At 49.5% G+C, this 25,412-nt stretch overlaps 1 protein-coding gene across 2 annotated transcripts in view; it reads right to left on the bottom strand.

Annotated features, from left to right (window-relative positions):
* MEI1 (meiotic double-stranded break formation protein 1) overlaps positions 1-25,412 on the bottom strand; it is a 3,250,839-nt gene that overhangs the window by 604,137 nt on the left and 2,621,290 nt on the right. For both annotated transcript variants that reach the window (XM_078683295.1, XM_078683306.1), the window contains one exon: positions 14,640-14,827. In XM_078683295.1, the coding sequence (XP_078539421.1) occupies positions 14,640-14,827 (188 nt within the window). The remainder of the gene's footprint in view (positions 1-14,639; positions 14,828-25,412) is intronic.

Genomic DNA, 25,412 nt, shown 5'->3' with positions numbered 1-25,412 from the left:
TCATTCAACGACATTACACGCGCCTGCTAACATCAACCAGGGCTGTAGCCGGGCTCAGGCGGCGGATCACTACACCAATTACACGCGCCTGCTAACATCAACCAGGGCTGCAGCTGGGCCTTCTCCGTCCCGATTCTAATGAAACAAAAAATATTGTCTACCGCGAGATTTTAAAATAAATTGCCCTTGCCAAATACACACATTAGACACATTCTATTTCATACCCGGACAACGTCCGGACGGGCTGCTAGTCTCCTATAAAGTGGCACTCCTCCTGGGTCAGCGGTCTTCACTCCAGTAAGGGGACTCTCACTAGCCCTGTGGACAGCAGAGGGGTACAGTTGGGCACAGGGGCCAGCACACAGGCCCATGCTGCAGTACCTCCTGGCAGAGTGTCCCCTCTCAATCAAGTCCACGCTCAGTGTGACCACATGGAGGCACAGCCCCCCTATATATACCCCCTCAACCCACCTACCAGCAACGGCTAGAACCTTCTAGAAGGCTCCAGCCAGTTCCAGTCTCATCTGTCACTGTGGGGGAGGTGTAGGGCACCTTGTCACTTCAAACACTAGATCGCCAACCCACCTCAGACAGGCACGCACAAAGCACACCAACAATGGCGTCCATTTTAGAAGTGAAGTTTCTACAATGGTGAAAACAAAGGTGCGTACCTCATTGCACCGCATCTATTATTTTCATCTCCCACCACAGATGGCATATACATTTCCTACCATGAGGGAGATTTCCCCTAAACGGGGGGGGGAGGGTTGTTTCCTAATATACTTATGTAAGACAGGAAGCACAGACACTTGGCACCGCTAACCAGCGCTAAAGTGTCCCACGCCCTACAACCACTCATTCAACAACAGCAAAAAGGCTAGGGGGAAAGGAAAAAGTTTGGGATGACCCTGCAAACAAGGCCAAGTCCAATACCCTTCAATCCGCGACTGCTTCTAAAAGCGCGGTGCAGTGTTATGGTATTACGTGATGGTGCCGGATGATACTATGAGCCATGAGACATAACAGGCATGTTTAAAGGTGAATTATTTTCAGAAAAAATATTATCACAATGGATTCAATAGGTCGTTTGTTTACTTATAGGCGTGGTACGATTCAGAGAAATCTCTGTTGTGCCACTTCAATAATGGCACCCTCATATCACAACTCTGGTCGATACTTTCACTACATGGTCAAGTGGATTGTATCTTGTTCGGGGTTGTAATTTTTGAACTGTCATTAGTGGAATGTACAGTGTGCTGCTGATCATACTGTCTGCTTAGACAGTTCCATGGCATTTAACAAAAACACCAGAGCACATCATGCTTGAGTTACTCTCATCCTTCGTGCATTAGGCACTCTTCTGCAACAGTATCCTTGTATTATAGAGTTCCCCATCAATAAATATTATGTAGCTGTAGATCAGTCAGTTTTTATTTCTTTATACAGCACAACATCTAACAGCTGACGCGCGTTTTGCCCTACCAGGGATTCATCAAGGCTCACCAGCGATATAGTTCACATCCTGTTTGTTCAAAAAACTTAACATGTTTAGGTTTCAAAGTAGAATATCATATGTCCAAAATGCTTAATGTAAGATTCGCATTCTATTTTCCGCACTAATTATTGCACGTTTTGTGCCAATTCTCAGTCCTCTGAATTCACCCGTGCTGTGGAGCCATGATAAGTGCCATCGCGCGTTGCACTTTTACTTTTCCCAGCATCCGTGCATATATGAAATCCATAAACAGAGGGAAGGCAACAGGCCAGCCAGAACGGCAGCTATAACCATAAGCCGCCAGAAGCATGAAGGACACTGAAGCCTTCCAGCTCTCAGCACAGGAGCAGGAAGGAGAGGAAACGGCCGGGCCTACTACCACAAGGGCCGCGCACTCAAACTCAAGAAGCAAAAGCAACATACAGAAACGCAATGGAGAACAGGCACCTGAAGGCAACCAGCACTCCCCAGCAGAACATAGCTATATAACAGCTACCACTACTCCACATAGGGTACGGTAAGTCACAAAACACGGGAACCCTCTTTGGAAGAACTTCCGCAGCAAAGGAGAAATCAAAAGCATCATGGGGAAAAAAACAACCCAACGGAGGGCTTGACAACAGCCAAAAGAAACAGCAGAAGGCCTAATCTCAGGGCCAAGTCTGTGTAACTACTCCAGCAAAACACAATCACACACAGGCAACAAGGGCCGTCCAGCAGCCAACAATGCCAAAGTCTCATCAAGGAGGACTCAATGGCCAGGAAATACAATCCACAGCAAGGGCATTCCAAAGGCCCAAACCCAGCTCAGCGCAGCAGTCACTGAGGAGGGGAAGGAGGAGGAGGAGAATAAGGCGTAGGAGGAGGAGGAGGAGGACGGGGACCCGCCAGGAACATCTGGATGGCAGAATCAGCCGGGGCATGGAACAACAGGCTGCCATCAAACGGAAGGTCAATGAGCCACTTCCGAATATTCTCAGGGAACACGCCGTCCCAAAGCCAAGCATGGCGACGGAGGGCGACTTAGGAAGCCATAGCCCAGCCCAACACCTCCGAGATGTTCAGAGTGGAACGGAGAATAAACGCCGCTAGCTCCCAGCCATCCAAAGCATGATGCCGTCAGTCCACCTGAATAGTCTCCTGGGAAGCCGCGGATCCCAGAGACACAGCCGAGTCCCACAGACAAGAGAAGGCCCTCGCCAATACACACAAGGTGTTAAGGGCCCGCAGGGCCGCACTAGTTGAGGGCGAACATGTTGCGCACCCAAGAGTCCAGCCAGCGGGCCTCCCGGGATGGCAGAGTCAATAGTGGCGGCAGGGAGAGGAAAGCGGTTCTTAAAAGTAGACTGGCAGCAGAGGGGTGGAGGGAGAGGCACGCCGGGTCACGTGGTGCCGGAAAGTGACAGTGCAGAATGTGTTGAGGCACCGGATCCCCTGAGGCAGGACGCCTCCAAGCTCCCTTCAGGAAAGAAAGGAGCGTACCCTCAAAGGGGAGCAAGATATCCCTCCCACCAGAGCCCTGGTGGAGAACCTCTAAGAGATGGTCCGCCAGGAATGAGCAATCGGGTCCCCCATGTGCAGAATGCCCACAGCCGTGGACACCACTTGCGCGAAGGCCGCACCTGCCTCCGAAGGGTCCTGCGGAGAAGAAATGAGCTCCTCCATGGGTGACGGCTGTAGACTAAGACAGCCGTCCCCGAAGCCAAGCGGGACGGGCAAGGGCCAGACCTGAAAGTCAGAAGGTACTGAAGAATGGGGCACCTGCCACTCCTCCGACGAGCACCTCGGCCTCAGAAAGGGCGGGGAGCCACCCTTCGACGCCAGTGGAAAAGACACCACGTGGCGGCCTGCCTCCAGAGAAGAGGGAGCGTCCGAAGACGAATCCGCTGCACGACCTCTGTGTGGAGCCCGCACCCTGAGGTAGGACGCCATCACCATCCGGAGCCGAAGGAGAGTCCGGATAGGGCTCCTCCAAGTCACAACGCACCGGGGACTGGATTGGGGACCGGAGTGGATCCGGAGCCGAAGTGGCCAAGGGGCCGAGCCAGAACGGCGCCGACTCGACCTCCGGATAGGCAGCCGCCTGCTTGGAGGGACAAGAGGAACCGGGAGAGTGAATAGCCAAGGGTAGATTCGAATGGCAATCGAAATGGGGTCTGACCGACATTTGGCGAGCCCAGCACCCGCACACTCGAGATTACTCTCACTTTTCAGGCATGCACGAATTACACGTGAAGCTAGACGCGCTCCTGTGTTCCACGGCGTTGGTGGCTGCGGTCACAAGAACTGAATAACTGGCGAGGACAATTTCCGACCACAACCCCCTACTAGCCGACGTTAAGTGGTTCCCGGGCGTCTCCTGTGTTCCGACCTGGAGATTACGCCCTGAAATGTTAGAAGACCCGGTATTCCGAAAGGAACTGGGCGACAGGATCAATCATTATTTCACTGAGAATGAGGGTACAACCAAGGAGAGAGCGGCGGAATGGGACGCCTTTAAGGTAGTGGTGAGAGGCTATTGCATAGCTGCGAAGGTGGGAGTGCGTAGGGTACTCCTGGATGACCTCGATAAAGCGGATCGGAAACTCCGGGAAATGGAGCTTTTGCGGCCCGGGCGCCCTGATCTACAACAACAGACTGCAGCGGCGAAGGAAGCGGTTGGAGTTGAAGTGGAAAGGCTGCGTGGCTTCGACCATAAGACTTACATAACCAGGTCCCTCGCGGAGGGAGACAAATCGGGAGCGCTGCTGGCCTGGCTGGCCAACCCCACGAGACGCAGCTCCCCCACAGTCTCCATGTGTAATGCTGAGGGGGTGGAGGTCTGTACCCAACCCGAAATCCTCCACTGTTTCCAATGCTATTATGAAACCCTCCACCAGAGTCGGCTGGCGGTGAATACCTCTTCCATAGATGACTTTCTAAGAGGACTACCCATCCCGAAACTAGAACCCAGACCGGCGCAGGATTTGGGTAAGGACATAGCAATAGGGGAAATCCGTAGCGCCATTAAACGAATGGCACGCAATAAAACCCCAGGGCTGGATGGACTTCCCGTTGAATTCTACGCAGCTTACGCTGACTTGTTGGCTCCACGATTGTTAACAGTGTATAAAGAGGCGAAACAACTAGGGTATCTCCCGGGCATGATGCGCGAAGCGCTGGTGATCCCCCTGCTCAAACCTGGCAAGGAGAGCAGTGACCCAGCGTCGTACAGGCCGCTGTCTATGCTCACAGTGGATTATAAAATCTTAAGCAGCATTTTAGCGGCCAGACTGCTGGAACACATGGGCACCCTGGTACATGCGGATCAAGCAGGGTTCATACCCAAACGTAATACCACCATGAATATACGCCGGCTGGTCCGCCTGTTAGAGGAGGTCCATGAGGAGGCCCCTCACCCCTTGATATTATCGATTGACCTGGAAAAGGCGTTTGATAGTTTGGAATGGGAGTATCTTCATAAGGCGCTCAGTTGTTACGGGGCAGGAGAGGGCTATCTGCAATGGACTGCAGTGCTGTACGCTTCGGCGCAGGCAAGAGTGAAGTCGGGTGCCCTGATCTCCCCACAATATCCAGTGGAGAGGGGAACGAGGCAGGGATGCTCGCTATCGCCATTGCTTTTTGTGCTGGCGGTGGAGCCCCCTGCACTGTCGATCTGCACCGGGGCCCATTACGGAGGTCAGCGGACCCTGTCGGGGCAACACTTCATCTCTCTCTACGCGGACGACCTGCTGCTCTTCCTCGAAGATGCTGATGAAGCCTTGTCTGGTGCTGACGCCGTGCTGAATACCTTTGGTGAAGTATCGGGCCTCTGGGTCAACTGGTCCAAGACATGTCTATTCCCAGTCCGCAAGGGAGAAACCCAACCCACCACGCCCAGAGCGATTAGATGGGAACCGGATTGTCTGCAGTACTTGGGGGTTTATATATATCATAGCCCGACCGCTGTACTGGAGGGTAACATTTCCCGTAGTATGAGAGCGCTGAAGGGCAGCATGTCCTTTTGGGCCACCCTCCCGCTGTCAGTGGCGGGACGGATAGCGCTGCTCAAGATGGTGGCGCTCCCTAGGCTCCTGTACTATTTCAGGACGCTGCCGGTTTGGATTCCTCCCGCAGTCTTCCGGACCTTGAGATCGTTGTTCGGGTCCTTCCTCTGGGGATCGGGCCGCCGCAGAGTGGCGCTCGCGACTCTAATGAGACCCAAGACGGAGGGGGGACTGGCTGTACCTGACTTCGAGGTGTATTACTTAGCTGCCCAACTACAGGTCTTTACCCAGGAAATAGCACGCGAATTCCGGGGACCTGAGGAGGCACGTGGACTGGGAATTCCTAGACACGTACTCTCTTACATCGCGATGCAACAGAGAATGGCCCTGCGCGACCTTACACAAGAAGAACGTACAATTAGGCTATGCTGGAACCGTACTCAGCGTAGAGCAGGAGTAAGGCACCCCTATGCCCCCGAAATACCGCTGGGAATGCTCACGGCACTGCCACATGGGGGGGATTGGTCGCGATTGCAAACCTGGGAAGAGGCAGGGATCCAAGTAATGGGCGACCTATATGAGGATGGGGCGTTGTTGTCGTTTCAGACACTCTCGGACCGATTCGACGTACCCCGGGGCGATTTCTTGCTACATGCGGCGATCACGAGGGCAATACAAGCGCACTGGAGGGGGGGCCTGGAGGAACCGGAGACGACAATGGCATGCCAATATGTCATGATGGCAGCGGGAACGGTCAAGGCAGTGACATGCCTGTACACCAGGATGATTACTGAGAAGCTGCCTCCGCTAGAGGTGCTCAAGGGCAAATGGGAAGCAGATATAGGGAAGGAAATTCCGGAAACCACATGGGCTCAGTTGATGCGCCGAGCTTGGAAGAGCACGCGCAATGCGCGGTTCCAGTTAGTTCACTTCTACATCCTACACCGGGCGTATCTGACCCCAGGGAGAATACAAAAATATTTTGCTTCTGATTCTGCGGCCTGTCCCAGATGTCGGACACGCGGGGTGGAATTGGGTCACATGCTGTGGACTTGTCCGGGATTGACCTCTTATTGGAGAACGGTGGGGGATACCCTTAATGAAGTGACAGGGCGTACACTACAGTACGACATGGCGGTGGGGATCCTTCATTGGTTCCCACATACGCCCAAGACGAAAATTACCAGCAAATTTATAGACATGGGATTAATCCTAGCGAAACGAGAAATCGCGCGACAATGGAAGGCACGAGTGGGTCCAACAGGAGCTAAATGGCGCAATGAGTTTCTTAAATGGGCTGGGGGAGAGAGCACCTTGAGATACCAGCTAGGCCGGCGACAGCAGAATGACAAGGCACTGGAAGCGGCGCGTGCGTGGGAGGCCTTAGTGCAGGCTCTGCACGACCACGACACTCAGAGGGGCATAGGCACTGAAGATAACGATCTGACTGCAACCCCGTAACACGACAGGTACACTACATGATTCCCTAATTGCTGACTACGAGACTCCTGCTCCATAGTGTCTGTCCTACCAACAATGCACCGAGGGCGGAGGGGGGGGGGGGAGAGGGAGGGAGGGGGAGGACTTTCAAGCTTCGCATACCCTTTTACAAGTTCCGGGATTGATGCTTGGTGATTGACCTCAGGGGTGGTTTAGTTTGTTGGTTGGGGTATAGGCTGTAAAAGAAAAGCAGATACAGTTCGTTTTTCAAGACCGGTCAGGGCTTGTACTGTACAGTACCAATGTACATCACTGATGGGATTGTTACTGCCCGACCTTCGGGTTGTGGGCTAAATGGACGTGTAATTAGAAGATTGTAGACCCGCCCCTATCAGTGATGTTGTAAAATTGTTGACCGCTGTATATTGGTGAAAGAACATCTGCAATAAAAATATGTTAAAAAAAAAAGAGGAACCGGGGGAGTGACCCGAAGTCCTCTGCCAGCCACGGCCCAGAATGTTGCGGAGGTGGTCTGGTGACCCATGTGGTGGTGCCAGAGACGAATCAACCTCCCACTTGGCCTCCTACAAGGCAGCCGCCCACGGGGAGGAATGAGAAGGGCCCGGAGGGGGACGAGGAGTCCCCACCCCACCTCGGCCCAGTGCGGTACGAAGAGAGATCACCGACCCTTGTGACACTGCCCAAAGCAGACACCGGCGCCTGGAAGGCGCCAGCTCAGCCTTGGACAAGGCATTCACCTGCCCAGAGGCCCAAGCGGGGCTCGGGGATGCGACCCGAGCCCCGGCGACCTCCCGCGACACCACAGGGACTCCGGCGGAAGTTTACGGCGAGGGAGACGAGCCGTGGCATGAAGGAGGGACCCAGAGGGGCCGCACCCCAACAGCACCACATCCTCCAAGCCTGGATCCGTACCGGTCGGCGCTGGGGCAGGAGCCACCGGCGAACCCGTGTAGGGCCCCGCGCGAGGCAAGGGATCCGTTAGCGACCCAGGAGGGGAAGCAGGAGGAGACGCCAGCGAGGCCCGCAAAGCTGCTGCGTATGTCTCCATCTGGACTCTCGACGCCCCCTCACCAGGAAATGGTGGATAGGAGGACGACACGCGGAGCTGCATCACCCGCGGAGAGCCCACACCCCCGGAAGGCCGAACACCAGCCCCCGGGAACAAACTGCGACACTTACCCACCGGGGAGCGGCTTTCACGCAACATCGGAGAAGGACGAGGACGACGACCACGGCCGTATCTGAAGCCGTCCGCCGAAGCGGATCGAGGGGAGGAGGTCGACCTAGAGAGATGCGCTGATAGAAGTTTCATTCAGCGCTCCCGCCGCGACTTCAGCTTCAACTATTGACACGCCTCACAATCAGTGGTGCCGTGATCCTCCCTCAAACACCACATACAAATGAGATGAGGGTCCATCGCCGTCATAAGACGCCCACTCGACGTACAAGTTTTAAAGCGCAAAGGCATTCGCACACTTTTCCACCAGACAGAAGACAAAAGGTCCCCAAACAGGCCCGCAGCAAGACCGGATCCGCGTTGTACGCGGAAAAGGAAAAAACTGATGTAGGCGTGCCAGGGCGGGGCTTATGTGACCTTGCTGACGTCACAAGCGCGTGCGACGCCTGGGCAGAGTCGCGTGATGTCGCCCCACCCCCGGCGCGCAGGGATGCTATGGCAAAAAGTTTCCGGATCCAGTCTCACGCCTGGAGATAATTCTACGTTTAGGAATCTGCGGCTAGTAGTCTCTATCAGATACTCATTAAAAAAATTCTGCCAGAAATTGCCTACTACACTGTACGAGTTTTCATCAGCAAACACTAAGGGAGAACTTACCTTATAGACTATATCTGCGACTGCGCAGAAATTGTAGCAGTATACTAGACTTCAAGAACCAAGCTCAAGGGCTAACCACTAAGGGGCCCATTAGGATGGCCACTCCAGAGGAGGAGGGACCGTCCGCAGGGGCAGCGGCGGTCCCTCCGCGCTAATTACGATGTGACATCCTGTATTTTTAACATTGCGGTGGGTGCTGCTTGTAGCAGCACATGCCGCAATGTTAAAAACCCATGTTTTCCTTTGCGTGCACGAAGCTGCAGGCACCGCGTGGTGCCTGCCGCTTCGTGCACGTACAGGCAGGGGGGTACCATAGGTACCCCCCATGTGCACCCCCCACCCCCCTTCATCCCTGGGGGCCCGCAACGGGCCCCCAAAGAAAAGTCTGTATGCCTTTGCACAGCGAAAATGCCGCCGTGTAAAGGCATAGCACCGCTGACATCCTAATATGGCTGGCGGTGTCTGATAGACACCGCCAGCCATGTTAGAGCTTTTCAGCCGCTGACGGAAGGCGACCGCGGCGGAAAAGCGGCAGACGGAAAAAAGATCCCCCAGCCATCCTAATCTGGAGGGGGTCTTTTTTCAGTCCGCAGCGGTTAATCCGCATCCTCCGGGCCGGCGGTGGCTTCCGCCGGTCCGGAGGATGCGGATTAACCGCAATCCTGATGTGCCCCTAAGTTACAACAATGAGGGTACCCTGACAGAATCACAAACAGAGCAAACAAATGAGCACGCAAACAAAACAGAAATGGACTATTGGAAAAATTCTCCAAAGAAAACACTAGTATCCCCTTGACATGCGTAACCACCTACAACCCAGTTTCCTGCAGAGTGGAAAAAAATTACACAAAAGCACTGGCAAATTTTAAACACTGGGAATCGACAATGGAAAAAAACACTCTTTTCATTCAAAAGAGGTAAAAGTCTAAATGACAGCCTGGTTCACACAAGACCGCAACAACTGAACAAACCAAAAAACACTATACACAACGCATGGGGTCTCCCCAGGGACACTGGCCATTACCCTTGCAGTGGTTGCAGTGTGTGCCATCTAACCCGACAAACCAAAACTCTTAATCTTGAAACGGGCAAAGTATGGGAGATAGGCACACATACGAACTGCAACACAGACAATGCCATCTACCTCATCACCTGCCCATGCGGATTGAGGTACATAGGCATGACGAGCCGAAAAATAAAAACAAGCATCTATGAACACAGTAGTACAATCCGGTGCAAAAGAAACACAACCCGCATGACAAATCACTTCCTGGTCACACTACGAATGATATGGAGTGGGTCATAAATGAACATCTAGAAGTAGAATGTGCCAATATCCAACAACAGCTGCTGGAAAAAGAACAATGGTGGATTTATCGCCTGTCAACCCACATAAGAGGTTTAAATGATAACATACCATGGAACTGTCTAAGCAGACAGTAAGATCAGCAGCACAGTGTACATTCCAATAATGACAGTTAAAAAATTACAACCCCGAACAAGATACAACCCACTTGACCATGTAGTGAAAGTATCTACCAGAGTTATAATATGAGGGTGCCATTATTGAAGTACCACAATAGAGATTTCTCTGAATCCTACCACTCCTATAAACAAACAAACAACCTAATAAATCCATTGCGATGATAATTTTTCTGAAAATAATTTTGCTTTAAACACGCCGTTTATGTCTCACGGCTCATAGTCTCATTCGGCACCATCATGTAATACCATAGCACTGCACCGCACTATTAGAAGCAGTTGCGGATTGAAGGGGAATAGCCCATTGCCCCGAAAGAAATAACAGTGCCTCTCCGGTTCCTCGCAGCACCTTATCAGGCTGCGTCACGCTATTAGGCCAGTCGCACATTAAGATTAACTAAAAAGCAGTCTAGTGCTCCAAGTGAGGAGACGTTGTTTGAACGTCCTCACGCACCACGTCATCGACCTGGGTGATCGTCAAGCCAATAACATTTAAAGACACGATGGCTACGCTTCACGTGAGGCACATACTGTTGCAATGGAGACCGAAATAGGTGCTTTTGAGGGCGAGCTCCGAGACAAAGTAAGGTTTTTCCATGTTGTAATTCAGAGTGGCACAAGCTCTTCGTTTTCACATTAGTGTTTTTATACTCGCCATTTACAGACCTAGACTGTTCATCTAATTGCTTCCATTTTCACGCAGAGTAATATAGAGGAACTCACCCCTCCCTGGAACGAAGCGGTTGAAAAAAACCGTAACTAACGTAAATTATACGGCAATAGCCAGTTTTTTCTGTTTCACAAGAGAAAGCCGACATTAACAGCACGCGCAGTGCGCCCGCTCAGCCACGCACAGAAGCGGCTTCTTAACCGCTAAACTTTGTCACTATCACTTATATTTAAAATGAAAAGTGACACTTCACGCGGCACGCAGTCGTAAGAAGAGGAAGCGAAACTTTGAGCAGCGCGCGCCTGCAATAAAAAGAAGCAGCATGCTCACCACATTTGGACGAAAAACATGCTTGTCAAACCGCAGCCAACATTGACATCTCACGGTGGCTGCTGACATAGGGTGCTTTACACCGTTAGACCTGTTTTTTATTACAAGCATGCCCACCATAGTTGCAATTAAATGTGTATTGCTTGCATGTGTATGAGTATCCTTGCACGTATGAGCGACACTGAGTGTTTTAAGCACCATTTGGGCAATAACGGAATGGCAGTTAAAAAACATACAGAGCCTATGTTTACAAAAGTTCTCATATATGTTATATGTTGTAATGTCCTGTCTATTCTCTTTTTACAGGTATTTTACCATTGATGGACCCTACAACACAGTTTGTCCATCTGAGCATGACATGCACACCTTAGCGCGTGTGCTAAATATGCATTGACATGTGGTGGTAATTTTTACCACTTACTTTTTCACTTTACACCACCATTCACTAGAGAGGTCCTGAAGAAAGATCCTTTATTTTTACCGTAATCTGAAACATGTTGACTAAGGGATAATTCAGACACAACTAGTAGCTCTGACATATTATCCATCTTGTTTATTCATTTATTTATTATACCCTGGGAATAAAGTATTGATTAGTGAGGTTCCCAGAGGTATTTTTAATTCTAATTTCACTGCACTTTATCACTTCATCATACATAACATCTAAAAAAAAACGCTCCACTGTAATCAGGTGGCGTAGCACAGCTGGGTAGCATTCAGCTACCCAGCTGGGAACCCGATGATGAAGCATGACAACAACTAGGTTGATGTGTGAGGGTTCTTTTCAAAGCCCATTCGGTGCCCTACACTAATAGGGTGACCCCACCACTGTTCAGTGGTCCGTCTCAGTGTTTATTACATTATTATTTTGGGACAAGGACGGCCTACATACTGTCCTAACTCTCCCCTTTGTTTACTGCATCTTCAAGACAATGTACATATATAACATGATACAGCCTACGCGTTTCGTCCCAACCTCACAGGACTTCTTCAGGGCAAAGTCTAAGTGTTAATTAATTCAATTCTTCAAAAAGATGAGACATCGGTCACTCTAAGTTTGATCAAATCTATGTACTATAAATGTTTCATTCATATCAAAGACCGCATCAACAGAAACTGCGTACTCCCCAGCGTTTCAATTGTGTTTGCAAATCTAGAGTCCAATATGACTTCATTTCAGTTTAAATAAACCCACCGCGTCCACAACCCTTCTCGTAGGTGCTGTCAAAACATAATTGTTTCACCCATCTTTAGAATTCCTTAAATGTTCTCATTTTGTAGCTAGCAAAGTCGGAGTTAACACCTATTCAGGCATTGAACATTATCTGGTTGAAGCGAGAAGGGATATCCAGTTTGAAGAGCTTGAAACAAACTTTTCTTTGCCTACTCAAATATGTTTTTTATCTTTTAAGATAAAGGTTTTTTGATAAATACAAGCATTATGTACAGTTACTGTGCTCCTCTACCCTTGTGTTTTTGCAATCTGTCAATACTGGTTTTTTTTCTAAACGATTGACCCGAAGAGTGAGCACTGTGAAATAGTTTGGAATAACAGTGTGCAGCGATTGTATACCACAACCGTTTGTCCTGCTATTAAACCCATAAAGACCACTGATAATTTGGATGTCAGAAACATAGGAAAGTATGTTTCTTGTTTCTACATCCTCAGAATAGAACATAATTTAAAGCAAGGAGTAAATCAATGGGGTATGTTCTTGTTGGAGAGGCAGATTAAGATCCCGGAGAACTATGCCATAACTATGTCAAGAATTGGTGCTTGTTGTCTTTCTTGTGGTTTGGCTGTTTCTGCAGTCTTTGGAAAAGGTCAGCACCTTCAAGGTTTAATGACTCTTTTGGGAGTTTGGAAGATAATCTTCTTCAGGTGCACACTGCTCCTTCCCTTCTTAATCCCTGGGTAAGAAGTCTAAACAGGATTTGTAAGGATATTATAGGTCTTGGAAAACAGCTGGGGGCAGTACCCTGGTGATTTTTTCAAACAATTCGTCTTTTACACTATGCAATGCATCAGAAGCATGCTATAAACATCTGAAAAACTTTAACATTTGACACCATAACACTCTATAATGATGTACATTTCAATGATAATGTGATCTTTGCTGGGGATATACCTGTGAAAACTGACATGAACCGTTCCACTGCATTACCTCGGATGACAAATGATACTGTTCATCAAAATTTGCACATGCTTTCTATGATTTTTTAAGATTTTGTTGGACTAAGATTTAAAGCTTTATGCTTTACGCATCGCATCGCCCAGGGAAAAGGCCCACGCTACCTGCATAAGCTCCTCACCATTCACCGCCCCACCCGGAACTTGAGGTCGTCCGGAGCGATGCTGTTTAACATCCCCCGCATCCATAGAGCCAGGATGGGAGGCTGCTCCTTCAGGAACCTGGCTCCTAGGCACTGGAATGAACTACCGGTTGACCTCCGTATGGAACCTTCAGAAACAAAGATTCCGGGCCAAACTCAAAACCCACCTGTTTCCAGCCATCTAACTTCCCCTTTTTCTCGGTCATTGACCTCGCTCGCTCTCAACGTCCTGCCTCCCGAGATTTGGCTTCTATTCAGCGCGGGGACACACTATTTCTAGTGCAGCCAGGCGCTTTAGAAATGGCTTTATTATTATTATTATTATATTAAGACCCAAGCTCCAATTAGCGTTTGTTTTAGGGCGCATCTCCCCCTCTGATTATATGCTTTACTATCCTGATGGGTTGCTGTGATGATATTTAGACAAAGTGGGTAATCTTCTACATATTGACAGCTAGGGAAACAAACTGTGCCCAAGGCATGTTGGGTCACATGAAGGGACACCTAAAAAACCATGAAGCTGTGGAGTAATACGTTGATACAAGGCAGAGGAAGAAGAAGCTGAAAATTAAACCCTTTTCTTAAAAAAATTTAATAGCACCTGAAAGTACCAAGAGATGTTGAAGTGCATTTGAAAATAAATTTCCAACATGATATATAAAAATGGGAGGAGTTCAGCTTACAGGCATCCCACAGTACGGGGGGGGAAATATGTGTTCTTAGTGAAGTCATGCACTCCAATTTATGCTTCACTTAATCTCATTGGCTACCTTAAAGAATCACTGCACTTCCCTTTATAAGCCTGCACTATCTTGCTGCTTGTTTTCTCCAGTTCTTTTTTCTTTTTAAGAAATTAAGGAACATTGTTTTCTTAGCGTGTAATTTAAAAAACAAGTAACTGTGACTTCTAATAGAGTTTGTGACAATAAAGAGTATTTCTCTTGTAAGTGTCCCTTGTTCTTACACATGCAGAAATAATCAGTTTATGAATACCATATATAAATTCAGAGGATATACATTGAAAATAGAGAGAGAGATCTCACTTACCTCTCCAGAGTTGTAACGATGCTGAAAGTACACAAGGGAAGACAACAATAGCCAGGCAGAGCAGAGGAGCTCATCCGTTGAGAGTGCAGAGGAAGAGGATTCAACATGGAGGCTCTCAGTCCAAGTCACTTCAAGGACCATCTGCAGCACCTCCATGAAGGGGACATTAGAAAGGAGCAAGGCCACTTCTGGTGGCAGAAAAGATGAATTAATAAACCACCAAAAAATGAATGCACTGGCCTAATAAAAGTATTGCGGTACAAGTACTGAACATTTTCATGACATGGATACTGCATTTTCAGGACTGTTCACAGCTGCTACATAAAACGCTTTACTTGTTTAATTCACAATTCTATTTTACAATACGAATGAGAGGCATACAGTAGGCGTCAGTTTAAAAGTTCCTAGAAATCAGAAAAAGTTTCTTACTTGTAATCCCAGTTGTCCACCATGAGTATCTTCTCTGAATTCATGAACACAGTACGTATCGGCATTGTGTGCAGGAGCCTGGAACACGTTTGTGGGAGAGAGCTAAGCTAGCCAGTGTTTTTAAAGAACGAGTTACTTATATTCAGTAACAATATATCTGTAGGAAACATAGGTTAGTTATAGATTCCTTACCTTAGAATTACCACCAGGCGTCAGAATGGATCCGGATGTTTTTGGTCAGCAGTACCCCTGCCTGCGCTTCGGAAGGTGGCGTCGGTCTATTCCGTGTTCGTCGCTGTCATCGTGGTCATCAAGATGACGTTACGGTAGCTGCATAGATGCCACTCTTGCTCACAGACCTCAGTTCTGTACACGACTTTCCACGCCAGAAGAGCAGAGCCATGCAAGCCACTGACCACTGGTGCACAAAACTAGAACCCTGAAAGGAAGTCCTTAAGCCTAGAAATCAGTTCCCAGAATGGGGCGGTAAGGAATCAATAACTAACCTATGTTTCTTACAGGTATATCGTTACCAAAGGTAAGTAAGTTGTTCATCTGAAAGAAACAGTTGGTTATAGATTCCTTACCTTAGAATAGATGCCCCAGCGATAGTAACACCGGAGATGGGTCTGCAAACTAAGTTCACACCAGAAAGTCCTGGAGAACAGAACGGCCAAAGAAGCCGTCTCTCTGACTTGTCTGTCCAGGCAGTAGTGTTTTGTCAACGTGTGCAGCAATGGCCAAGTAGCTGCCTGACAGATGTCCTTAAGGGGGACTCCCCGTCCCAAAGCAGTGGAAGCTGCCGTCGCCCTGGTGGAATGGGAGCGCAGTCCCACTGGAGGCTCCTTCTTTGCCAAAGAATAATAAGCTTTGATGCACAGAACGACTCACCTGGAGATGGTCCGTTTGTGCATGGCCCCACCTTTCTTAGCGCCCGCGTAACCAACAAAGAGCTGGTCATACACCCGGAATTGCTTTGTGTGATCCAGGTAGAAGGAAAGCGCATGTTTCGGATTAAGACGGTGGAGCATCTCTTCCTCTTTTGAAGGATGCGGAAAGAAGGTGGGCAAAGTGATGATTTGGCCAATGTGGAGAGAAATAATCACCTTGAGGAGAAAGAAAGGTCTAGTTCTAAGGACGAACTTGTCCGGATGGACAGCCAGAAAGGGAGGCTTGGAAGAAAGAATCTGTAGCTCACTCACACTGCGTGTAGAGGTGATGGCCACCAGAAAGGCAGTTTTCAAAGTAAGTAGCCTGAAAGGACAGTTATATAGCGGATAAAAGGGATCGCACATAAGATAGGTAAGCACAAAGTTCAAGTCCCACTGGGGCATTGCGCAGGGAACAGGAGGAAAAAGATGAGTAATGCCCTTAAGGAATCTATTTACAACAGTGGACTTGACAAGAGAAGGCTGATCAGGAAACCTAAGGAAGGCTGAAATGGCCGAGAGGTAGCCTTTTAGAGTGCCCAGAGCAGAGCCCTGCTGGGCCAAAGAAAGGAGGAACAAGAACATCTCAGAAAGGGGACCCACAGCCTTTGCTGTGCACCATGCCACAAATTTGTTCCATCTGCAGGCGTGTACGGTCTTAGTGGAGGGACGCCTGGTTGCCAAGATAACATTGCAGACTTCGGGAGGCAGGTCAAACAATGTCAACTGCCACTGCTCAGTCTCCATGCAAGGAGGTGGGGCTGGACAGGTTCGGGTGGAGGACAGTCCCCTGCTGCTGCGCCAGAAGATCCTCGCGAAGAGGCAGTCAGATTGAAGTATCGATGGCCATGTTGAGCAGCTCGGGATTTCAGACTCTTTGTGCCCAATCCGGAGCCACAAGAATGACTTGGGCCCAGTCATGCTTGATCTTCTCCGCCACTCTGGGCAGAAGTGGTATAGGCATATAGAAGACCGCAACTCCACTCTCGACGAAAAGCATCGCCTATCGAGTGCCGCCTTGGAAATTCCAACGCACAGAACTGCTGACATTGCACATTCTCTTCGTGGCGAATAGATCTAACCAAGGCTCTCCCCACTCTTGAAAGAGACCTTGCACCACCTCTGAGTGAAGAAGCCATTCGTCATCCATCATGCACCTGCAGCTGAGTTTGTCCGCCTTGGCGTTCAGGGAACCTGCCAGGTGTTGAACCACCAGGCACATGCACTGATGTTCCAACCATGTCCAGAAGCGGAGGGCCTCCTGACGTCGGGTATACGATCCCACACCGCCTTGTTTGTTGCAGGTGGTGTTGTCCCTGAACACCTGCACTACTCTTCCCCGGACAGAGGATGAAAGAATGCTTTGAGTGCAAGACGAATCGCCCGAAGCTCCAGAAGATTGATGTGGAGCCTGAACTCCGCCGGAGACCAGAGGCCTCTGATCTCCGCCTCCCCCATGTGGCCGCCCCATCCCAGAAGTGATACATCAGTCACCTCTTTGAACTCTGGTTGAGGAAGGGAGAGGGATCTGCCGTCGCCCCAATCCTGGATTGTAAGCCACCACTGCAAATGGTGTGCAGTGCCCTCCGAGATCTTGACGCAATCGGTCAGATTCCCCTGATGTTGTGCCCACTGGAACTTCAGGTCCCACTGCAGAGCCCGCATATGCCATCTGGCATGGTCCACCAGTAGGATGCAGGATGCCATCAGACACATCAGCCTGAGGGTCATTCTGACCAAACCCCGGGATAGAGGCTGAAAGATCGGAACCATAGCCTGAATATCCAGGACTCACCGTTTGGGAGGATAAACCCAAAACTGCATCGTGTCCAGAACTGTTCCGATGAAGAGGAGCTTCTGAGAGGAGGTCAGGTGTGACTTCGGCACGTTGATGGAGAACCCCAGCTAATGCAGGAGGTCGGCCATAGTCTGGAGATGGGAGACGACAGCTTGGGGAGAGCCCGCCTTCAACAGCCAGTCGTCGAGATAGGGGAAGACTGGAACCCCTGATCTGCGCATATGAGCTGCGACCACCACCATCACTTTCGTGAACACCAAGGGGCGCTGGTAAGGCCAAAGGGGAGCACGATAAACTGAAAGTGCTCGTGGCCTACCGTAAACCGCAGGTAACGCCGGTGGGCCAGGAGGACGGGGATGTGAAAGTAAGCATCCTGCAAGTCCAACGCTACCATCCAGTGAAGGACTGGACGTTTAAGAACCAGCGGTGCCAGGGAACAACACCTGAAACCTTCGTAGGATACCTGTTCGGCGCACAAGTGACAGAGACACGGGACACTTCCTTCGGCGTCAAAGATCAGCGTTTATTACTGCAGGGATGCAAAAGTCATGGGAAGTACAACAGAGTGTAGGTTCCAAGAGTCTGCTTCAAATTGCAAATGTGCGTCGCTCCTTTTATACACATTTTCTGCATTCAATAACGTAACGAACAAAAGGTTACAACTCAGTTCCCACAATAAACTTAAAAGGCTTCATTCATGGTGTCGGAAACCCGGAACATAATCACAGTAACATTTGTCAGTCCCCAACTGTAAAAGCACATTATCCTGCTGCTATGCACATTCCACTCTAGTTGTAAAAGGACGAGAGTAAGAGGCAGGAACAGGTGCAAGGAAGTCAGACAACAGAAGGAGAAGGAGTGTGGAGGTTGTATCGGAAGCGTGATCCCAGGATCAAAGGATTCGAGCCGAGCGCATGCGAGGCTGAAACAATAGGCCAACGTGGGAAGATTACCCAGCTGCGGAGCCATCTGGCTTTGCCGTGCCATCCCCCAGTCTTGGGAATCACGGGATCATGAGGCGGACATTTGCCTGTTCGCTGACTACGTGAGGGCAAGAAACAAAATGGATGCCGTATCTAAAATGGAACCCGAGGGTTCAAAGTGAAGAACCTGTAAATAAGATGAACCCTTCTAAGTAGCGTAGCGAAAATGCGCACACCTATTAATCTCGTCATTTACGGTTCATAGATACCACACTTGCTAGCATCGTAACGGTTCTCATTTGTCCTCAGACGCTCCTTTTGCCCTCATGTAGGCAAGCACTAGTCGGAATCATAATCTATGTCGATATTCATCAGATCATTCAAGTGTTGTTGGAACATCATCTTATTCATCAATGTCTCGCTGGTAACAGATGGCCTTCTTATACACGCTGTAGCACAAAGGCCACATAAGGCAGGACCACACTGCACACAAAGACAACACGTGAACAGAAACGTCACAACAACCCCTATAATCATCAGAATTTTCCAACCCCAAGTTGACATCAGACCCCAAAACCATCCTAGAAGCGTCCAATCTCCCTCGTCCACGTGTATGGACTCTGAGATTTTATGCAACTTCGAGATGGCTTGATAAACCGTTGGAGCGTTATCAGGTATGAAAATGCAGCAGCTCGAATGGATGACTTTGCACACACCACCTCTGTCTGCTAGTACTACTTCTAGAACCATACGGTTCTGTAACGTCATAAGCCTATCCGCTTGAAGCTCTGCTGTCAGATTACCAAGGGCGCTTGCAGTTATGTTAGCAGTTGCTTCCACTACACGAGTTAACTGTCTCAGATTCCTGCTATTGACCATAGGACCCCAAAAAGGTAGGAAACCCTTAAAGAAATCTCCTGCTTCTTGACCGGCAGTATCTTCTTTACTAATGACACCTCTCACAACTCTAGTTTTGTGATAATCTGAGGCAACAGTGAAAGTTGGAGGCAAAAGATTCGCGATATAGCAGGTACCCGAGAAGTCATGAGGTAACCACGTATATGCGCGATCATAACATACAAAATAGGTACCCTTGGCAGTCAGAAAGACAGGGGAAGAGAGCATTGGTAAAACGTAAGTATCAACACAAGCACTCTTCCCAAGCTGAGCTCTTGGATTGCGACCAAGACCTTGCAGACAGAAATGACCGAGATGAGGAACCCGGAACATAATCACAGTAACATTTGTCGGTCCCCAACTGTAAAAGCACATTATCCTGCTGCTATGCACATTCCACTCTAGTTGTAAAAGGACGAGAGTAAGAGGCAGGAACAGGTGCAAGGAAGTCAGACAACAGAAGGAGAAGGAGTGTGGAGGTTGTATCGGAAGCGTGATCCCAGGATCAAAGGATTCGAGCCGAGCGCATGCGAGGCTGAAACAATAGGCCAACGTGGGAAGATTACCCAGCTGCGGAGCCATCTGGCTTTGCCGTGCCATCCCCCAGTCTTGGGAATCACGGGATCATGAGGCGGACATTTGCCTGTTCGCTGACTACGTGAGGGCTAGAAACAAAATGGATGCCGTATCTAAAATGGAACCCGAGGGTTCAAAGTGAAGAACCTGTAAATAAGATGAACCCTTCTAAGTAGCGTAGCGAAAATGCGCACACCTATTAATCTCGTCATTTACGGTTCATAGATACCACACTTGCTAGCATCGTAACGGTTCTCATTTGTCCTCACCAGCCTCCAGGGTCGAGGGCAGACAAGACCTGAGTGAGCGCTACCATTTTGAACTCCTCCTTCTGGAGGAAACGGTTGACGTTCCTGAGATCCAAGATAGGATGCAGGCCTTTGTCCTTCTTGGGCACTAGAAAGTAGTGGGAATAGCAACCACGACCTACTTATGGGACAGGAACGCGCTCAATGGCTCCCTTGGACAAGAGTGCCGAAATTTCCTGTTGGAGAAGGGCCAGATGATCCTCCGACATGCGATGGTACTGAGGTGGCATGGATGGAGGGGTAGTCTTGAAGGGGAGTGAGTAGGCCCTTCAGACAATCTGCAAACCCCACCTGTCCGACGTGATTGTGCGCCAGTGCCATTTGGTTGCCCTGAAAGGTCGACTAGGAGGGTTTGTAGGCTGCTGCAGAGGTGGCTGTGGTGGACTGGCCCGCCTGCTGTCCCCCAAAACCACGGCGCTTGATCCCACGTCCCCGGCCACGCGTCGGCCTGTGGCTCTGGGCGGGACGTGGCAGGGCACCCTTCCGTAGCCACGAAAGGGGCGAAAGGCAGACTGTGCAGGTCAGGTGGAGGAGAGGCCCAAGGACCTGGTCGTAGCGTCAGAGTCCTGAAAGCGCTCCAGCGCGTTGTCTGCCTTTTCGCCGAAAAGGTGACAGCCATCAAAGGGCATGTCTATAAGAGTGGATTGGACAACCCCGGATAAAACAGTCAACCTCAACCAGGCGTAGCGTCGAAGGGCTACTGACGTGGAAATCGTCCTGCCCAGTGAGTCAGCAGTATCCAGCCCACAGTGGATGGTAAACTTCGCTGCGTCTTTTCCCTCGGCAATTGCACGGGAGAGCACGGCCTGGGCCTCCTCCGGGCACTAGGGCAGCACCTGCACTTCCGTATCCCACACAGAGTGGGTGTAACGGCCCAACAGACATGCAGTGTTTACCGACTGCAGTCACAAGCTGGAGGAAGAAAAAACGTTTCTTCCCAAGGTGGTCCAGCTTTTTGGATTCCCTATCGGGTGGTGTGTTAGGGAATGTGCCTTTGGAGGTGGAGGCTTGGACCACCAAGCTCTCGGGGTGGGGTGTTTAGAGAGGAAAGTGGGGTTGCCCGGGGCCGGGCGGTGGCGTCGGACAATAGTCCTGCTCACAAGAGCCCCTGTGTTTAGCCTGGACCAGGTACCCGAAAAGAAGTCCGTGAGGGCTCCGAAGTGCTCGCTGCTGGTTGAAGCACCTCTGTCAGGCGGTTAGTCCTGCCTGCCACCATAGGTAGCTCGAGGTGAAGAGCCTTGGCCACCCTTCGCAACACCACTGCCTATGATGCTCCCTCCTACTTAGTCCCGGTAGGAGGAGACAACTTGCCAAGGCCTGGGGAGGTATCCAGACCACTGGCTTTACCCAGTTCCTCTCTCTAGTCCAGTTCACAACGTAACTGGTCAGTTAAAGGGTCCTCAGACCCTTCCCAGTCCTCTTTAATCTCCTCTGGCTGCCAATATGGTCTCAAAGAGCCAGGGTAGAACAGGAGTAAAAAAGTACCCATTAGCGTCGGATCTAGTGTCGGTTGACGCCGGTCCAGTTCCGTGTCTACCTCGAGGTGGAGGTCGTCGGCTGGGGAGACAGCTGACACCGGCTGTGGACGTGGTGCGGGTGGAATCAGCGCCCGGGGATGCGTAACTAGGTCAACTGGCGCCGATCTGGATTCAGGCTTGGATCTAAGGGGACCATGCGGCGCCAAGGCTGAAGACGCTGGGGTTGAAGGCCAGGGTCCCCAGCCGAGTCTGCGGGGCCTGAAGGCACGCCAGCAATGTCGGGCTGCCCAAACACGGCATGCATCACTTCGTAAAACTGACAAAGCTGGGCAGGGGTCGCTCCCGGGCCTGGGAAGGGGTGGGAACCCAGAGCCGACCCTTCGGGCTCTGCACACGGAGCAGTGGGAGGGGCACCACTGGCATCCCTTGTCGTGTCGGCCGACGGACAGGGCGAAGTCGAAGAGTGAAGATGCTTCTTTGACTTCTTCTTGTGCTGCGACTTACCCGACCCCAAGTGCGAAGACTTGGATGAAGAATGGTGTTGGCTCCGCGACCTCCTACGCGACCAGGACCTCGAGCAGCTTTCGGCCCCGCTCCTGCAAAGACTTCGGTGCCATGATCCGGCAGTTGGAGCTCGACTTGGGGTCATGGTAGTGCTCCATGCAGTTGAGGCACACACGGGGCGGATCTGTCACCGATAGTAGTCGGTTACAGGAACTGCAAGCCTTGAAGCAGGGCATCCCTAGTTCACCAGGAGTCAATGGATTCCAAAAACAAAGTTGACAAAAGTCGAGAAACAGTCAGTCAAAAAGTGACTGGAGGTACCGCTCTCTCCGGATCTGCGCTTGCTGGAGCTGAAAAAGAAAGAACTGAAGTCAGCGCGCGAGGGCGGCATCCATGTAGCTTCCGCGACGTCATCCCAGCGACCATGATGCCGACGAATAACGTGGAGTCGACTGATGCCACCTTCTAAAGCGCAGGGGTACTGCTGACGAAAAACTTTCCGGATCCAGTCTGACGCCTCAGGGTAATTCTAAGGTAAGGAATCCATAACTAACTGTTTCTTTCAGATCAGTACCTATTTAAAGCAACTGTTTTACAAAACAGAGAGACATTGTGTCAAATACATTAAAAAAACTATTTCAAATTTCCCTTCCCCGCCCTGGATTAACTGCATAGCTCCAGATTCTAACGTACAAGACTGTTTGAAATCAGTTTTTAGGTAGGTCATAATGATAGTAAGTATATTAACCTGTTTGAATTAGTATGGGTCCCTCCCAGGAATGCAGGCATATTATTAATGAATTTAAATGTAATGTCAATGATGGATAACTAGGGTTACAAGAAGCAGAAGTTACTCACTTATCAGCCTAGTACAGCATTGCAGATATTTTCACTGAAGATGGCTCAAACAATTGTATTTTATGTGTGTGTTATTTTTTTGTTTAAAAAAAAATTGTTATCTAATTAACAGAAAAAGAATTTAAAATCACACTGCAGCTCAAACTAGAACTTTGTTGCTTTCGGAACTCGCCTAAAATATCCAGGAATTAATTATATTTTACTAAATAAAATGTAGCCAGAGGGCCAGCTTCCTCGGGAAGTGAAAAACATACACTTTCACGTTGCTAGGCAGATTATATGTTCTTTCAGAGTTTCAGCACAGCCCCAACTTCTGGGGGCCCAGGAGGAAGAAGCAGGAAGCTGCGCAACGGAAGAATACCTACTGATGGTAACGAAAGCCCCGGTGCCCCAGCATGCAGCTGGAGAGCTGACGAAACATCTCTTTCAATGATGAAACAGGATGAGCCGTGCGTTTAGACAATACCAAACTTAGGGCCAGATGTACTATTGCTCTGCTTGCAATTTGTGACCAGTCTTTCTGTGACCGAAAAGTCTGCTTCAAATAATAAGGCATTCGATTGGCCACCAACACACATGGTGGTCTGCAAGGTTAAAAAAACAGCAATCCCGGTGATTGCATTTGAAAAATTAAACATTGGCCCACATTTACATATACATTGTGTCAGGTTTATTTTTATTTTTTAACGCAGACCCAACGTAATGACATCACTGAAGACATCACAAATGACATCACTGATGACATCATCCAGTGAGTGTAAGTGTTTTGTAAACGTTTCTGACACTGATAAATATATACTGATCTACTGCATGAGTTAAATTATTATTCTTCCTGTAGTACTAATGAGTTTTTGTATTTGTAACATATATTATCTGAAGTATAACCCCATTTTTAAAGCAGGTGTACTGTTTATCAGTGAAGTAGCATTTACGCGAACACATTTCTGCTGCTGATGAATGAGTATGGTAGTGCTATACGACAGTTTAAGCTGTTCATTAAGACTTAACTCCACCGTGATGGCTAACTATACTTCTGTTTTACGGCATACAGACTAGTTTCCTTACAGCTCTGTTCTTTGTGATGAATGACTGTATTAGTAGATTGCAATAAATTAATCTGATCACCAAGACATTTCTCTAGGGTGATGGTTCAGTGTTGTGAACATTTATAATTGACTTACCTCTCTGTTGACACCTTCTGCAGGGCGAAAAATATTTTTAGTATTGGTTTGAGACACCATGCTCAGTCCGCTAAGACCTCTCTAATGAGTGTGTGTTGTAGTGGTTTGTGTAAAACTGACTTCTGATGTCTGCATTAAAACCTCTTTCCAGGTTGACAAATGGTGCTGTTGTATGTGTGGTTAGATGTCTTACTATGGTCATTAGTATTTAGAGCAGTAGTTTCGAGAGAGGCAGGACTATTCGTTGGGAACCCTCTCCTGGGTAATAAATTAGGGCATTAGATGATAAGGTAAACCAAAGGTGGTGATGGACGGAGCGTTGACAATACAAACACTCACCCCCAGTTAACTGATCTGGGTTTAATCCATCACGTTCTTTAGCTCACTCCGCCACCCCAGTTCAGACATGGCCATATGCAAATCAGTCTGACCCTGTGCCTCATGGGAACAGTCCAGCCCAAACTGCCAAGCCAAGTCTTCCCTGGACCGGAATCAAGCTTCCCAGGACCGGTTTCTGGCGTTACAGCCGTCTTCAGCCGGGCTTGCTTAACTCCAGTGGCAAAGTGAGCAAGGGACTCACGTCAGAGCATACCCTGCCAACTTAGGGCGAACAAAGAAAAACCAAAGGTGGTGATGGACGGAGCGTTGACAATACAAACACTCACCCCCAGTCAACTGATCTGGGTTTAATTCATCACCGTTCTTTAGCTCACTCCGCCACCCCAGTTCAGACATGGCCATATGCAAATCTGTCTGACCCTGTGCCTCATGGGAACAGTCCAGCCAAACTGCCAAGCCATGTCTTCCCTGGACCGGAATCAAGCTTCCCAGGACCGGTTTCTGGCATTACAGCCGTCTTCAGCTGGGCTTGCTTGACTCCAGTGGCAAAGTG

Source organism: Lissotriton helveticus, chromosome 1_1, assembly GCF_964261635.1.
Source record: "Lissotriton helveticus chromosome 1_1, aLisHel1.1, whole genome shotgun sequence".
NCBI lineage: Eukaryota > Metazoa > Chordata > Amphibia > Caudata > Salamandridae > Lissotriton > Lissotriton helveticus.
This window is presented reverse-complemented; position numbering and strand designations above follow the sequence as displayed.